The sequence below is a fragment of the Oncorhynchus mykiss genome, chromosome 10 (genome assembly GCF_057628025.1).
Source record: "Oncorhynchus mykiss isolate SJ-2025 chromosome 10, ASM5762802v1, whole genome shotgun sequence".
NCBI classification, from domain to species: domain Eukaryota; kingdom Metazoa; phylum Chordata; class Actinopteri; order Salmoniformes; family Salmonidae; genus Oncorhynchus; species Oncorhynchus mykiss.
In genome coordinates, this window is record NC_143031.1 from 46,563,270 (window position 1) to 46,580,785 (window position 17,516).

Genomic DNA, 17,516 nt, shown 5'->3' on the forward strand with positions numbered 1-17,516 from the left:
TAAAGAAGGATTTCTAAGCCTTGAGACATGGATTGTGTATGTGTGCCATTCAGAGGGTGAATGGGAAAGACAAAAGATTTAAGTGGCTATGAACGGGGTATGGTAGTAGGTGCCAGGCAGATTTGTGTCAAGAACTGCAATGCTGCTGGGTGTTTCATGCTCAACAGTTTCCCGTGTGTATCAAGAATGGTCCACCGCACAAAGGACCTCCAGATAACTTGACACAACTGTGGGAAGCATTGTAGTCAACATGGCCCAGCATCCCTGTGGAACACTTTCGACACCTTGTAGAGTCCAAGCCCCAACGAACTGAGGCTGTTCTGAGGGCAAAAGTGTGGGTGCAACTCAATATTAGGTGTTTATAATGTTTGATACACTCAGTGTATACGGTACATGAGCATTCTAACTATTCAGCTCCAACTTTTACCATTCAATGACTTGAAAAGGAATAGGAAATATGCAAACATTTATTGACAGTAAGAAGGTTTGTCTCTAGTGTTAAGATCAAATGCATACAATATCACTGTAATTCACAAGGCATTGTGGTGTGAAAAAAACCATATCATCTCCAAAGCTTAATACGCAAGATACTGCCATCTTGTGTCATAATTTCACAACATTTAATTTCTTCTTCAGGACCAGCCATGGGAAGTCTCATTTGTGTTGTAGGTACAACAACTGATTTTTATAAGTATAAGATAGCATAGAAATGCAAACAATTATTTGTACATATTTTGAATATCCCTGTAAAGCTGTGTTACACCATTGTACTTATTCAAACGCATTGATTGATTTAGTAACCAAGACTGCATATGATCCTAATTCAGGACTGAATATTCTGTTTCCCTGGAGCCTGCAATCCCAGTGTCCCCAGTGTCAGGAGAGCCGTCTGGTCTGGACGACCCAGTCAGTGAACTGGGAGACCAGGGCGTACACACCAGGGCGCTGGGGGCGGCCACACCCCACACCAAAAGAAATCACGCCAACCTGCACCCAGTGGCCATCCTCCTCACACATGAGAGGACCTCCAGAGTCCCCCTAAAACAACAGGAAGACACAGTCATTGGACATAATTCTCACACACTGTACATGGATACTACTAACTGTGGATGGCATTGTGTACAGCTGGCATTGTACTGTACAATACACAAATACCCAAACTTTACTATCCAGTGCTGCCTTGGGGGCAGTATACCATATTTTGCTGCGTTGGGACAGTATACTATCTTAAAGTTTTCCTGGTGCAGTTCTTTCACAGACATGTAGCGTGTTCTGCCCACAGAGGGTTATGACCATTGAAATCCATGTACCTGGCAGGAGTCCACTCCCCCCTCAGAGTAGCCGGCACACACCATCCTTGCTGTAATGTTGTACTCAGGTAGCAGCTTCTGACACTCAGAGCGGCTCACCAGGGGCAGCACAGCCTGCTGCAGCACATTAGCTGATGTGCCTGGAGGGAATATCAACATTTACAGGCACATATATCAATTATAATGATCAATTTCAAGTGTATAGCGCTTTTCATCAACCACATCCTCAGAGTAACCTGTTAATGACATCGTGAACTAACTCAGGAGGCTGAAGAAGTTTGGCTTGATACCTAAAACCCTCACAAACTTTTACAATTGAGAGCATCCTGTCGGGCTGTATCACCGCCTGGTACGGCAACTGCACCACCCGCAACCGGAGCGATCTCCAGAGGGTGGTTCCGTCTGCCCAACGCATCATCGGGGCAAACTACCTGCCCCCCAGGACACCTACAGCACCCGATGTCACAGGAAGGCCAAAAAGATCATCAAGGACAACAACCACCCGAGCCACTGCCTGTTCATCCCGCTATCATCCAGAAGGCGAGGTCAGTACAGGTGCATCAAAGCTGGGACCAAGAGACTAAAAAACAGCTTCTATCTCAAGGCCATCATACTGTTAAATAGCCATCCCTAGCATATTAGAGGCTGCTGTCCTAGACATTGACTTGAAATCACTGGCCACTTTAATAATTGGAACACTAGTCACTTTAATAATAATGTTCACATATTTTCCATTACATCTCATATGTATATACTGTATTCTGTCCTATTCTACTGTATCTTACTCTATGCCACTCTGACATTGCTCGTCCAAATATTTATATATTCTTAATTCCATTCCTTTACTTTAGATTGAGTGTATTTTTACACATTACTTGTTAGATATTACTGCACTGTTGGAGCTAGAAACACAAGCATTTCGCTACACCTGCAATAACATCTGCTAAACACGTGTATGTGACAAATACAATTTGATTTGATTTGATTGAGTGACACCAGAGTCCTAACCTTGCTCTACTTCTGCTCCCCAGCCTGTAATGAAACACTTCATCCCAGCCTCAAACTGCTGGCCACTTCCTGGCAGACAGATGGGTTGAATGTTATCTGTAAAAGAAGGACCTGTGTCAATATGATATCCTGTTTGTGTGGATCTGTGTGAAGATTAAATCGTGTGTGTGTGGATCTATGTGAATATTAAATCCTGTGTGTGTGGATCTGTGTGAAGATTAAATCGTGTGTGTGTGGATCTATGTGAATATTAAATCCTGTGTGTGTGGATCTGTGTGTATATTAAATCCTGTGTGTGTGGATCTATGTGAATATTAAATCCTGTGTGTGTGAATCTTTGTGAAGATTAAATCGTGTGTGTGTGGATCTATGTGAATATTAAATCCTGTGTGTGTGGATCTGTGTGTATATTAAGTCCTGTGTGTGTGGATCTGTGTGTATATTAAATCCTGTGTGTGTGGATCTGTGTGAATATGTGAGGTACATCTACTTGATAATCCACTTTATATGAACACAACATGACATGGCCCCTTGTGCTCAGTGCCAATCTGACATAAGGTCAAACTCTCAGGCTATGTAGAGCAGAGGGGTGTTTGATTGCACACCTGTGAAGTTGACGTTTGTTTGAAGGTGCATCATTGCGATGTCAGCATCCTTGGTCCTTCTGTTGTAGTGTTTGTTCATGATGATGTGGTCAACCTTTCGGGTCTGTGATGGGAGAACATCTACACTGTCCTGGGAGTGAAGGCCTAAAACTGCCTCCCAGTTGGAAAGGTGAATATTTTTCCTGCAGGATAAAAAGACAGCCGTCAACATAGACATGGGCTGTGAAACTCCAAATGTATGGACCAGAAAAACAATGGTAGAGCTACTCTGTACTCAAATAGGTCAAACTCAGTTGAGGGTAAATGCACAGAAACATGTGACATGTTGTGTGCAGAGAAAGGTGAGGCTCAGGTGTATACACAGTGTATATTTACAGTGTACACAAAGTAAAGGTGAATACGAGAGCATAAACAAACAGTATAAACGCAGAGGAGGATTCCTCACCCATAAACGCAGTGTGCAGCGGTGACCAACCACTCGTTGTCAATCAGAGTAGCTCCACACACATGGCGGCCCCTAAAGTACAGGGACACCATCCATGGCCACGCCCCCTTACGAGAGTCTGTCCCTCCCACCACTCTGACAGTTCCACTCTCCTCCGACTCCTCTCCTTTCTCCTCCCTCCTTAGTTCAGTGGACCCACTTCGATCCATCTTCTGGGAGACCATACGGACGCCACACGCTAAAATGCACAGTATAGTGTTTTTGAGTGTATTTTGTTCAGTTGTCAAAACGTGTCAATGTCTATATGTGAATGAGTACTTACAGTATGTATCATGTTACTATGTTGATGCTTTATGCTTTTCATACTCACGTTGGTTGTCACATTCCAAAGATATAACCTTTTCACCCGTACATTTTTCACTATGGGAAATAGAAACAAACAAGTTGGATGCTGGTATGACTGTTGAATCAAAGTTGAATTATTAGAGGCAGGTAGCCTAGCGGTTAAGAGGGTTGGGTCAGTAACCGAAAGGTTGGATTTCCTCAATTCCCGAGCCGACTAAGTGAAAAATCGGTCGATGTGCCCTTGAGCAAGGCACTTAATTGCTCCTGTAAGTAGCTCTGGATAAGAGCGCCTGCTAAATTACTTATTTAAAAAAAAAACGTAAATTAAAGCCGTTTGTTGAATGTAGTGTACCTGGGGGTCAGGTCCAGGTTACCGTTGGCTGCCACACTCACGGTGGTGAAGGGAGAGTCTTTCTCTGTGGACGGTATGAGGAGGGCACTTCCTGATCTAGAGTACATGTTAACACAGTGACTTCACTCTGTCAAACATACAAAGAATGACTGTTTCTCACACACACACACACACACACACACACACACACACACACACACACACACACACACACACACACTCACACTCACACACAGCAGAGGTCTCACCTGTAGCCCAGGTAACGACACATGAAGTGGGAGAGCTGAGAGTTCCAGTGTTGACCACAGGTTGTGTACCTAGTGGTCTGGACCTGGAGCTGCAGATGTCTGACACTCGTACTGTCCACTGATACCTGATGCACTAAAACGCATAGAATCACGGAGAACCACTTTACCAGTCTTTTGGCCCACGTGACTTTTACTGGCATGAATTGCTGTATGAGTGTGAACAGGGTCACAGCTTCATTTGTTTTACTCACCACAGTCAGCTTCGTCTGAGGAGTCAGCGCAGTCTGGTTGGCCGTTACACACACTGACATTGGAGATACATTCTCCAGACTGACACCGATATTGCCCAGTGACACAAGGCTCTGGAATTTGAAATGACAAAGGCAGTTTGGTTACTTGGCTATTGAAGAACAACGAGTACATCAGGTAAGGTTCATTCAGAACTACTCATTTTGGACTTCAGAATGTTGAATTGGTTACTTAATATAAAATCTTACTTGGCATGCCCAGTGCTAATCCAGATGTGAAGTTGGCACAGAACCCTCTGCCGTACCCTGTACTGTCCGTAAAGAATATCACTGTGATCTGATTGGCTGTGGAGATCACATCTGGAAAGGTAGCATCAGTACCAGTGAAGACACCTGACAAAAAAACACTCATCAATTCACCACAGTAAACCTCATCTGCATATTCAATAACAACTAACAGTGTCATGGTAACATGACAGAGGCTCGTGTAGGAAGGACGTCACAGTAAGAGGAGGGTCAGAGACTCACCCAGCAGTTCAGACTGTGGCCCCGCCCCATCCCGCACCTCCACCATGTCATAGGTCGACTCAACGTCAAAATCCAGGAAGTGAAGCAGGATGTTCCATCCTTCCCTGGCATGAAGAGTCCACAAACCTTTCCCAGGATAAACAGATGTATGAACACCACATTTCAACCAATTAGATTTTTTTTAAAAACAAAAAACAAAGTTCGTACAAGAAGCCTTGTTTCCATAGGAGTGTGGGTAGTTTGGGGAGCTGAATGTAGAGTTGGGTTCCCAGAGGTCAAAAGGTCCTCCACAGTCAGCTGAGAAAGAGGAAGGAATACACGCTTTAGATGATACCATGGAAAACAAGGACACATGACATTAACGGACACAGAACAGTGATTGTCAGGTGAGAGAGGGCGAGTTGGTGACTCAGTGGTAGTGGATGAGTGTGCTGGTTAATGATGATGGGGTGGTTCTGTTCGGAATGGACGGCCTGTGTCAAAGTGTTTCATGTGAAGACCATGTGGTTAACAGTAACATACGAGGTATTGGAGGTGGTGTTGTAGGGGTGGGAACCACTGTTGGGTCTGGTGGGTCCGCCCCACAGGGACCATTTGTCAGACTAATGTCATCCAGGGCGATGTCATTCTTCATACCCCCCTTCTTCTGAGCCTCAAAAACCACCTGGAGAAGAACATCGCAGCGAAGAGACAGATCCTTATAGAAAGACGTAACATGCACAGCCAAGTATAACAACGTGGCAATTACACAGTGTGGGATTCAGAGCGCTCTGACCGTTGCATCAGCTGTGCTGTTCAGGGTGACCTGGCCAAAGTTCCAGTTATCTCCATAGTTCCCCTCCTTCTGGAAGACCACAATGACTGAAGCTTCTCTGACCAAAGAAGTTGACCGTCTCTCTACCAACACCCTCAGCCGATGCACATTCTCTCCATACATGTGGTACCTGGAGCAACAAGCAGCATAAATACACATCTGGTGAGAGGCTATGTGTTTAGAGATGGATATCCACAGACAGTACATGAATAGAGGGAGAGAGGGTCACTTACCAGAACTTCAGACACATTGGTTCTTTTGAATGAGCTAATCGGAGGCTGCGGATCTTGAAGTTCTTCTCCCACTGGCCAGGGCTTCCCGGTGTGACAATGTAGTAGCCTGTTTCGTCGGAACACAACAACAGTCACAGAACAGAAACAGACTGCAGCATTGTGGCTTCGACATGAAATCATAACGTCTCAGCTAAGTAAAGTAATGTCTTGTCACATAATGACACACCTGATTGGTTACCAAATGTATGGTCAAAGTTTGGGCCTGTGAAAGGGGGGAATGTGGGGGTATTGGTGCGTATCCAGTCCCCTTCATCCTCAGGCTCCTGCCTCCAGAAACACAGGCCCTCCTCAAAGGAGCAGCTCAGCCTCTCCTCATCTGAGAGGACAGAGAGGAACACTGTCACGGCCATTTCACAGAGACCCAAAACCAAATCATATTGCAATCTTCCTTCTAGTTTGTTCTGATAACTTCAAAGGAAATCTTTTAGGCAGGGTTTCCCAAACTCGGTCCTCGGGACCCCAAGGGACTACACAGCTGATTCAAATAATAAACTAATTATCAAGCTTTGATCATTTGAATCAGCTGTGTAGTGTTAGTGCAAGAACCAAAACGTGCACCCCTTAGGGTCCCGAGGACCGAGTTTGGGATACGCTGCTTTAAGTTTACTAGAGAGGTTGCTGATGTCTTCTGCTGAGTAGGTGGCATTAAATCCTTGGAAATTGTTGTAATCGTCAGAAGAGAACTCAACAGTGGCCTTGTCAGACAGCAGCCACACAATGCCTGGGGAACGGCCTGACAGCAGGTCTGAAACACAGCCATAGTGGGTGGTAGGTGGGCTATTACTGTAGTTTATATAGATATTTTGCTGAATAGAAATTAGTACATATTTGCTCAGGAGTGTTATATACTTACATGTCAGATTTTTCCCCTGTCCTGTGCCCTCATATAGACTGAGAGTATCAATCTCTTCTTCTGTGTCGAATGAGTGGAAATTCATCTTTATGGCCAGTCCTTTCTGAACTCTAAAAATAACAAATGTACAGTACCAGTCAAAAGTTTGGACACACCTACTCATTCAAGGGATTTTTCTTTATTTTTACTATTGGCTACATTGTAGAATAATAGTGAAGACATCAAAACTATGAAATAACATGTAGTAACCCCACACCATCACACCTCCTCCTCCTCCGTGCATCTCCACACATACAAAGATCATCCGTTCAGCTACTCTGCGTCTAGGACGTCCTAGGAACAGTGGGTTAACTGCCTGTTCAGGGGCAGAACGACATATTTGTACCTTGTCAGCTCGGGATTTGAACCTTCCGGTTACTAGTCCAACGCTCTTACCACTAGGCTACCCTGCCACCCATGAAAAAATCAAGAAGGCAAAAGGGTGGCTACTTTGAAGAATCTCAAATATAAAATATATATGTAACACTTTTTTGGGTTACGACATGATTCCATATGTGTTATTTCATAGTTTTGATGTCTTCACTATTATTCTACAATGTAGAAAATAGTAAAAATAAAGAAAAACCCTTGAATGAGTAGATGTGTCCAAACTTTTGACTGGTACTGTGTATGTATATGTATTTTAAATTAAGGTAGCACAAAAAGTAGAGAGGTAGCACTGGTATGTCAGGTAAAAGTATATGAAAGTGAGTAGTGTGTAGTTAGTGTGAGAAGCAGGACTACCGTATGACCCAGCGGCAAATCATGCCATTGTTGTAGGGGAGAGGGAAGTTTTCAGAATGGAAGGAGCCCGTAGGACCAAGAAGAAGGAATTGGCCATCGCACTTTGTTGCTATGAATATATGAGATATCCACACAGTTCAAGTCTGTTATGCTACCAATGCACTCATGACCACATTACCAGACCCCACATTAGGAGTTGGCATGACATTCTTGTTACTCTGTACCATCTATACAGTCAAGAACAATGTTTATCCACTTCGTTATTAATCGTCCACCAGCCGGATCTCACCTAGAGGGTTCAAAATGGAACCCCAAAAAGGGTTCTACCTGGAACCTAAAAGGGTTATCCTAATGGGGACAGCCGAAGAACCCTTTTGGAATTATTTTTCTCTAAGAGTGTAGGGACGAGGTTACATAATCAGCAAACACTGAGTCTCAAACACTCACCACAGAGAGTATGGTTTTCATCTGAGCCATCAGGACAATTGTCTACTCCATCACAAAACTGCATGGTGGCCACACATGTAGTGCCGTCCCCACAGGCCATATGATAAGGTGGGCATTTCCCTGTGGACATTAATCATCATTCGCCATCATCAATGAAATGTACAAACATTTTTTAAAATGGTACTGGTACAGTACTACAGTACGACTCATCTACTGTAAGTGTTTCCTATCGATTCCGTTCTCACCTGAAGAAGATGTAGTGGAAAGATGAGGTGTAGTGGTCCATTTGGTTGAAGAGGTCGGCTGGTATGTAGTTAGGTCCTCTTTCACTAAACAGAAACATCATATAGGTTCAAATTCTCAATGCTGCATTTCAGACAAGTCTTCTGGATGAGTAACGTGGTAATAGATCTAGATCCCATTTTCTTCCCAATACTATGATCATGCATCGGTATGTATAAGGTGTGTTTTACACCTACAGTGCATACGGAAAGTATTCTGACAATAGCATCCAGGTCACAGGTATACAGTAAATCTGGAAAGTATTTAGACCCCTTTATTTTTTCCCACATTTTGTTACTTTACAGCCTTATTCTAAAATGGATTAAATAAAACATTTCCCTCATCATTCTACACACAATACCCCATAATGACAAAGTGAAAACAGGTTTTTAGAAATGTTCGCAAATGTATTAAAACTAGACGACAGAAATACCAAAATTTACATAAGTATTCAGACCCTTTGCTATGAGACTTGAGCTCAGATGCATCCTGTTTCCATTGATCATCTTTGAGATTATTTGAGGCCACCTGTGGTTAATTCAATTGATTGGGCATGATTTAGAAAGTTTATATAAGGTCCCACTGTTGACAGTGCATGTCAGAGCAAAAGCCAAGCCATGAGGTCGAAGGACTTGTCCATAGAGCTCCGAGACAGGATTGTGACGAGGCACAGATCTGGGGAAAGGGACCAAATAAATTCTGCAGCATTGAAGGTCCCCAAGAACACGGTGGCCTCCATAACTCTTAAATGGAAGAAGTTTGGAACCACCAAGACTCTTCATAGATCTGGCCTCCCGGCCAATCTGAGCAATCGAGGGAAAAGGGCCTTGGTCAGGGAGGTGACCAAGAACCCGATGGTCACTTTGACAGAGCTCTAGAGTTCCTCTGTGGAGATGGGAGAACCTTCCAGAAGGAAAACCTTCTCCGCAGCACTCCACCAATCAGGCCTTTATGGTAGAGTGGCCATACGGAAGCCACTCCTCAGTAAAAGGTATATGACAGCCCACTTGGTGTTTGCCAAAAGGCACCTAAAGACTCTCAGACCATTAGAAACAATATTCTCTGGTCTGATGAAACCAAGTGTCACACCCTGGCCATAGAGAGGCTTTTATTCTCTATTTTGGTTAGCCCAGGGTGTGACTAGGGTGGGCATTCTATGTTCATTTTCTATGTTTTGTATTTCTTTGTTGATTGGCCTGTGTGGTTCTCAATCAGAGGCAGCTATCTATCGTTGTCTCTGATTGAGAACCATACTTAGGGAGCTTTTTCCCACTGGGTTTTTGTGGGCAGTTGTTTTCTGTTTTTGTGTCTGCACCAGACAGAACTGTTTTGGTTATTCCCTTTGTTATTTTTTTATTTAGTGTTCAGTGTCAATAAAATAACATGAACACGTACCACGCTGCGCTTTGGTCCTCACCTTCTTCCACCAACAGCCGTTACACCAAGATTGAACTCTTTGGCCAGAATGCCAAGCGTCACGTCTGGAGGAAATCTGGCACCATCCCTACGGTGAAGCATGGTGGTGGAAGAATCATGCTGTGGGGATGTTAATCAGTGGCAGGCACTGGAAGACTAGCCAGGATCAAGGGAAAGATCAACGGTGGAAAGTACAGAGAGATCCTTCATGAATAACTGCTCCAGAGCGCTGAGGACCTCAAAGTTGGGTGAAAGTTCACCTTCCAACAGGACAACAACCCTAAGCACACAACCAAGACAATGCAGGAGTGGCTTCTGAATCTCTGAATGTCCTTGAGTGGCCCAGCCAGAGCTCGGACTTGAAACCAATCGAAAATCTCTGGAGAGGACTGAAAATAGCTGTGCAGTGAAACTCCCCATCCAACCTGACAAAGCTTGAGAGGATCTGCAGACAATGGAAGAAACTCCCCAAATACAAGTGTGCCAAGCTTGTAGCGTCATACCCAAGATGACTCGAGGCTGTAATCGCTGCCCAAGGTGCTTCAACAAAGTACTGAGTAAAGTGTGTGAATACTTATGTAAATGGGATATTTCAGTTGTTTTTAATACAGTTGCAATAAACTATAAAAAATAAAGAGTTACACACTTCATAAACTTCCAGTAATTTATTACATTTGCAAAAAAAATCTAAAAACCTATTTTGGCTTTGTCATTATGGGGTATTGTGTGTAGATTGTTGAGGGGAAAAAACAATTTAATCCATTTTAGAATAAGGCTGTAACGTAACAAAATGTGGAAAAAAAATAAAGGGGTATAAATACTTTCCATATTTACTGTATACCTCTGACCTGGATGCTATTTTGGTTAACCACCAGGCCCCCAGTGCTCTGAATCCCAGCCACCAGCTGCTGCTCTGCCTCCTTCACCTCCACACTCTGACGAAACTGCAGGTCAAAGTTCACCACCACACTGCCATTGCTGTCATATGGGGTGATTCATGGTCAGAAAGGGTATAACGACATTGTCACTTTCAGTATATGTAACTATGCTATGAGGTTGTCATTTGTAAACATCATTATACACCTGAATTCTCACCTGAATTCTAAAACTTCACAGGCCTTGAAGTCATTATTGAGGGAGCCACGGCTGTAAGCGTCAGATATCTGTGAGAAAATACAGTATTTATAATACAAGGCTAAAGTGTGTAGGAGAGTGGACAGGAGAATGATACATGTGTGTATGGTATCCCGGCATACCAGATGCTCTGTGTCGAAGGCCAGGGACTTGAACTGCAGACTGCTCCTGTTTCTCAGCTTCTCAGTAAACACAGCCCCCCCCGTAATGACCAGCCTTCCACTGAACACAGACTCAGTCCCCCCAAGACCACACTGGTCCACTGGGACAAACACACATACTGTCAGTGACTGACACTCCATACAAGACCAACAGATCAAAAACAAAACTATGGCAAATAGATATGTTTTACCCGTAAGTTATGCACAGCATAGAGTATTACATTTGATTTCTATACAAACATACTGACCGTTTTAGTGACAGAAATGGGAGGAAAGAAAACAAAAGTCTGGAGTGTTTTTTCTTACGGTCAGTCTGCATGGCGAGCCAGGTGATGATGATGAGACTGACACACACCGCCAGCAGGGTCAGACACAGGACACTCAGCAGCACCTCCGTGGACGACCAACGTCGCTTCCCACGCCACATGGCTCCCTGACGTCCTCACACACTCACACGGTCTTCTTGTCCTTCAGCTGACACCTCACACAGAATTCCCTGGGATTCAATCACTTTCTCTGTCATGAACTATCATAGGATTCTGCACTGCGGAGTGAGTCTCCAACTACGCCCTACGTTTTCTGTTGTATCTACAGCCTGCTTCTTTGACTCTCCGCCGAGGAGAATTTCTCTGAAGGGCTACTTATTCATGAGAGCTTGGCCCTTTATCTCTGTGAGGGGCAGCAGTAAACCTTTTATTGTGCAGTCACTGGAACAACAAAGTGTTAGCCAATCTATGCTGCATCACTGGTGATATCACTAATGAGTGTCCTTAATAACAAGAGCACTGAGAATGACAAAAGAGGTAAGTTGGTCTAAAGGATGGAGGTTGGCACAGTCCCTTCACTCTGAACCCATCTCAATCGGACCATTTGGTCAGCATGTGATACAATGAAATAACAGAATACAACTTCCAAACGGACGATACTCCACGCACATGTAGGGTGCACTGCGTATACCAGACATTATGAACCCTTTCCTAATATTGAGTTGCACCCACCCCCTTTTGCCCTCGGAACAGCCTCAATTCGTTGGGGCATGGATTCTACATGGTGTCGAATGCGTTCCACAGGGATGCTGGCCCATGTTGACTCCAATGCAGCCTTGCAGTTCTTGACACAAACCGGTGTGCCTGGCACCTACTACCATACCCCTGTTCAAAGGCACATAAATATTTTGTCTTGCCTGTTCACCCTCTGAATGGCACACATACACAATCCATGTCTCAATTGTCTCAAGGCTTAAAAATCCTTCTTTAACCTGTCTCCTCCCCGTCATCTACACTGACTGAAGTGGATTTAACAAGTGACATCAATAAGGGATCATACTGTAGATGGATTCACCTGGTCAGTCTGTCGTGGACAGAGCAGGTTTTCATAATATTTTGTACACTCAACGTTCACGCACAAACTATCAAACACATACACACTACAAGAAAGGTATAGTTTATATTCTACATAATATCCATCGCTGAAACATAAATCCACTCCTGTCTTTTAAGTAGACTTTGAACACTGATATGTGAGTGAGCTATTAATGCCACCTTATCACTGAAGGTACCCTCTGATAGTAACCTCACTCTGTCGCCCTCTCTGACATGGAATTCCTTCTGGAACACCAGACAACATGCATCCTCATAGTAAATGACTAAGGCTCAGATATTGCCTAAGTCAGAGTTCGCTACTTATTTAATCTATGCGCTAAATTCAGCTTTCACTAAAGCTGTCAGAGTTCATACAGCATTGTTTATTACCAAAGCAATAAAATGAAGGAGAACTATACCAGAAGTCCTCCGTCATAAACATTACATCAGACCTAAGGTAATTATATCTAAGTAGATCAAAGGTGATTCTAGCTAAATAGAATATTTAGATAGAATTAAAGTATAATCGTGTGCAAGTATCAACACCAGATTTGTTTAAGCCCTAAATGAGCTACATGATGCAGAGTCAGCAAAAGGAATAGTTTCTGCTACTAGAAGTGACCATCATCCTTGAATCTACAGTGGGGCAAAAAAAGTATTTAGTCAGCCACCAATTGTGCAAGTTCTCCCACTTAAAAAGATGAGAGAGGCCTGTAATTGTCATCATAGGTACACTTCAACTATGACAGACAAAATGAGAAAAAAAATCCAGAAAATCACATTGTAGGATTTTTTATGAATTTATTTGCAAAATATGGTGGAAAATAAGTATTTGGTCACCTACAAACAAGCAAGATTTCTGGCTCTCACAGACCTGTAACTTATTATTTAAGAGGCTCCTCTGTCCTCCACTCGTTACCTGTATTAATGGCACCTGTTTGAACTTGTTAAGAAGACTGAATCTGCAATAGGTAAGCAGCTTGGTTTGAAGAAATCAACTGTGGGAGCAATTATTAGGAAATGGAAGACATACAAGACCACTGATAATCTCCCTCGATCTGGGGCTCCACGCAAGATCTCACCCTGTGGGATCAAAATGATCACAATAACGGTGAGCAAAAATCCCAGAACCACACAGGGGGACCTAGTGAATGACCTGCAGAGAGCTGGGACCAAAGTAACAAAGCCTACCATCAGTAACACACTACAACGCCAGGGACTCAAATCCTGCAGTGCCAGACGTGTCCTCCTGCTTAAGCCAGTACATGTCCAGGCCTGTCCGAAGTTTGCTAGAGAGCATTTGGATGATCCAGAAGAAGATTGGGAGAATGTCATATGGTCAGATGAAACCAAAATATAACTTTTTGGTAAAAAACTCAACTCGTCGTGTTTGGAGGACAAAGAATGCTGAGTTGCATCCAAAGAACACCATACCTACTGTGAAGCATGGGGGTGGAAACATCATGCTTTGGGGCTGTTTTTCTGCAAAGGGACCAGGACGACTGATCCGTGTAAAGGAAAGAATGAATGGGGCCATGTATCGTGAGATTTTGAGTGAAAACCTCCTTCCATCAGCAAGGGCTGATGGCTGGGTCTTAGCATGACAATTATCCCAAACACACCGCCCGGGCAACGAGGGAGTGGCTTCGTAAGAAGCATTTCAAGGTCCTGGAGTGGCCTAGCCAGTCTCCAGATCTCAAGCCCATAGAAAATATTTGGAGGGAGTTGAAAGTCTGTGTTGCCCAGCAACAGCCCCAAAACATCACTGCTCTAGAGGAGATCTGCATGGAGGAATGGGCCAAAATACCAGCAACAGTGTGTGAACCTTGTGAAGACTTACAGAAAACGTTTGACCTCTGTCATTGCCAACAAATGGTATATAACAAAGTATTGAGATAAACTTTTGTTATTGACCAAATACTTATTTTCCACCCAAATTTGCAAATAAATTCATTAAAAATCCTACAATGTGATTTTCTGGATTTTTTTTCTCATTTTGTCTGTCATAGTTGATGTGTACCTATGATGAAAATTACAGGCCTCTCATCTTTTTAGGTGGGAGAACTTGCACAATTGGTGGCTGACTAAATACTTTTTTTGCCCCACTGTACCTACACATCCAACTAAAAACAAAGCAACAGTAAACATCGTCCCCCACGAATGCAGCCCCCCTTGGCCCAGTTGAGATCACATGTGACTATCACATTTCCGTTAATTACTATAGCTCCTGCCTTGGGCCAATCAGTGTAATTTTGTAAATGCCAGATCTCTATGGCAAGACACATCATTCACCCAAGTTTAGTCACAATCGGGCAAGTGCTGTCTGAGATATTGCGTGTAACCAACGTACTAACGGACGGAGACAGATCCACAGTCCCCTCCCCGATTTCATGGTGGCGACAATGAGAATGATGACAGTTATGCCTAATTCTGTCACACAGTTAGAAGTGCTGCTCACGTTCCAATAATCTGTGGTAAAAATCACTTGAACTCATAAATCAAAATTGCCAAACATTTAAGTTCCTTTAGGAAATGTGCAATTTATTTGGTGTAAACACACCAGCAGACGATGAAACAGAAAAACAGTCAGAGGCATATGAAACAAAACTGCGTAAACAGATATATACATATATTTGTACAGGAATATTCAAAGGAATACTGTGGGCTATATTTAAGAGCAGCCTGTCTTTAATGGTTGTACAGTGTTTGTGCATTTGTAAAGCTGAGAAAATGACCATCCACACAACCGCACAGCTTGTGGGCATCTTAGTATATTAGCGTATGCTACACGTTTAAACTTGATGACCAATGCTAATAGTTTAGTTGAGTGTATGTGTTCACTTTTTGCATCTGTTCCTGTGCCTCTGCAGTCTGCTCTCCCTGCTTCGTCTGTGTTTGCGTAGCTTCGCAGTCTCCACTTCTCCTTGCTGAGCTGTCTGCCTCTTAGGCCCTTCACTTTGGTGAGCTGTCTGCTTGCTGGGCTGGGTAGAGCTGGGAGGCAGGGGGAGCAGGAGGGCCTGACCCTGGCTGGGACAGGGGGGTCGTGTAAGGGCCCATTGGGGATATCCTGGCATTGGCCAGGGCAGCAGGGGGGCAATAGGGGGACACAAGGGTGACGGGGGGACATAGTAGTGAGGCTGGGGAGGGGTGATACTCAGAGGGTACTGCTCAGAAGGGTAGCCACGCACCTACAACACACAACAAAAAACTGCTAGTCAAGCACCTAATTTGTTTTACAAGGAAAGGGGGATATCTAGTCAGTTGCACAACTGAATGCATTCAAAGTACTGAATGTTGAAAATATCGCCCTCTAATTCCCAGGGAGTCCTCACCATGTTGCTCCAGTGTAACTTGTCCTGGCAGGAGACGCTGCCATCAGCACGCCCTGTGAAGTGGAACACAGATGACTCTGGGAGGCCTACGTTCATACTAAGAAGAATAAACAGACGGTCAAGCATTAGATACAATCTGTTCATAACATTAGCCAAAACGAAGATGTTCGGATATGACATGGTCTGGCCCGATTCACCTGGGTGTGTCATGTGAAGGGTCATCACGGTCATCCTCTGTGCCTTGAGGTCCAGATCCCCCATCCTGGTGGGAGCTACCTACAGGGGGGCAAGGGGGAGGGCCTAAAAACCTCCACCCTACCTATCTACAAGGCACTAATATCCCTAAGTATCTGAAACAACAGTTACTTTAAAAACACAACCTGCTTCATGTACAGAGCAAATTATGAATGAATAGGTTTTGGAAATGTCCTGATGCTAAATTGCTGCTCTGCAAACTTCATAAGTCCAAATGTGTGAGTTGAAAGCTACAATTCTTAATGATGATACAAAACACTGGCCTACCGGTGCCGTACTGCAGCCTGATTTGACGGCCAAAGAGCCAAGTGCCATTCAGCAAGGCAATGGCATAGGGTACAGCTTCAGCATGCTTGTAATACACAAACCCATATGACCTTTGGCGACCCTCGCGGTCTCGGGCGATGGTGACCTTCTTCAGTGGCCCAGCCTGGTGGTATGAAACAAGGCACGATGTAAAAGTGAAACACCAGACACAGATAATGAATTATTTTTTACAGATAAGACATTATATTGCTGTGCAACTTCCTTTTTGTTGCATTTCACCTGTGGCCACCAACATTACTGGATGTGGCCTTATCCTGATTCTCAATCTTATCATCTCTGCATGTTTTTCACATTTAGTGTAAAAAGTGCTTTGGCTTGATAGAAATCAAACCAATGACACTACCGCATGAAACATACGAGAAACGAATTTGGCCAATATGTATTTTAAATTGAAAACACAACTTAACTTCCACCGACAGAGAGAGCCAACTGCCAGACCTGCTTAGTTGGGTTGCAACCACTGTCACCAGGGGGTGTATTCATTATGCCAATTCTGTTGCAATCGTTTCTTAAACGGAAGAAAACAGAACGAAACGGTGAATGACATACCTCAATTTGTCGAATAGAAACTCTCGTTTTAGTTGCAACTGCTTGGACTAATGATTACACCCAGACAGGCAGACAGCTCAGCTGGAGTAAACGCTAGTGGTTTCATTTCACCCACACATCCATTGCCATTTATTTCGTCAAGTTTTTGAGCCTGTGGAAAATAGGAGCCTACCTGCAAAAATAGCTCGAAAATAATTTCCTCATTAGCTGAACTGCCTAAATTAGCCACAAAGACAGTTTTGTCTGCCTCTTTTTGGATCTGCATAATGGTCCTCGGAACCTGTTGAGTTAAATTTCACCAGCTCTGAAGACCCCTAACCTGCTGCTAGATCAAAATTACATTGATCGGCGTTTGCCGTAAAAAGGATGCCAATAACAGTACATTGCGACATCTGAGGTATACAATTTGTAACACTAGGG

At 43.8% G+C, this 17,516-nt stretch overlaps 2 protein-coding genes across 2 annotated transcripts; both read right to left on the reverse strand.

The window, feature by feature from the left end:
* Nucleotides 1-449: 449 nt before the first annotated feature.
* tmprss15 (transmembrane serine protease 15) lies at nucleotides 450-12,906 on the reverse strand. The gene is made up of 25 exons (XM_021618725.3): nucleotides 11,579-12,906; nucleotides 11,234-11,373; nucleotides 11,073-11,140; nucleotides 10,819-10,955; nucleotides 8,525-8,608; nucleotides 8,280-8,399; nucleotides 7,833-7,941; nucleotides 7,050-7,159; nucleotides 6,804-6,941; nucleotides 6,363-6,512; nucleotides 6,137-6,242; nucleotides 5,865-6,033; nucleotides 5,612-5,753; nucleotides 5,297-5,386; nucleotides 5,090-5,215; nucleotides 4,811-4,954; nucleotides 4,565-4,675; nucleotides 4,314-4,446; nucleotides 4,066-4,161; nucleotides 3,739-3,788; nucleotides 3,369-3,606; nucleotides 2,924-3,105; nucleotides 2,319-2,414; nucleotides 1,311-1,450; nucleotides 450-1,038 (listed from the first exon to the last, which is right to left on the reverse strand). The coding sequence occupies exons 1-25, from the start codon at nucleotides 11,697-11,699 to the stop codon at nucleotides 877-879; spliced, it is 3,162 nt and encodes a 1,053-aa protein (XP_021474400.3). The 5' UTR covers nucleotides 11,700-12,906; the 3' UTR covers nucleotides 450-876.
* Nucleotides 12,907-15,155: 2,249 nt separating this feature from the next.
* rbm11 (RNA binding motif protein 11) lies at nucleotides 15,156-17,497 on the reverse strand. The gene is made up of 5 exons (XM_021618728.3): nucleotides 17,269-17,497; nucleotides 16,488-16,650; nucleotides 16,163-16,241; nucleotides 15,966-16,062; nucleotides 15,156-15,821 (listed from the first exon to the last, which is right to left on the reverse strand). Exons 1-5 carry the CDS (start codon nucleotides 17,359-17,361, stop codon nucleotides 15,471-15,473), a joined length of 783 nt encoding a protein of 260 aa, XP_021474403.1. The 5' UTR covers nucleotides 17,362-17,497; the 3' UTR covers nucleotides 15,156-15,470.
* Nucleotides 17,498-17,516: the final 19 nt, after the last annotated feature.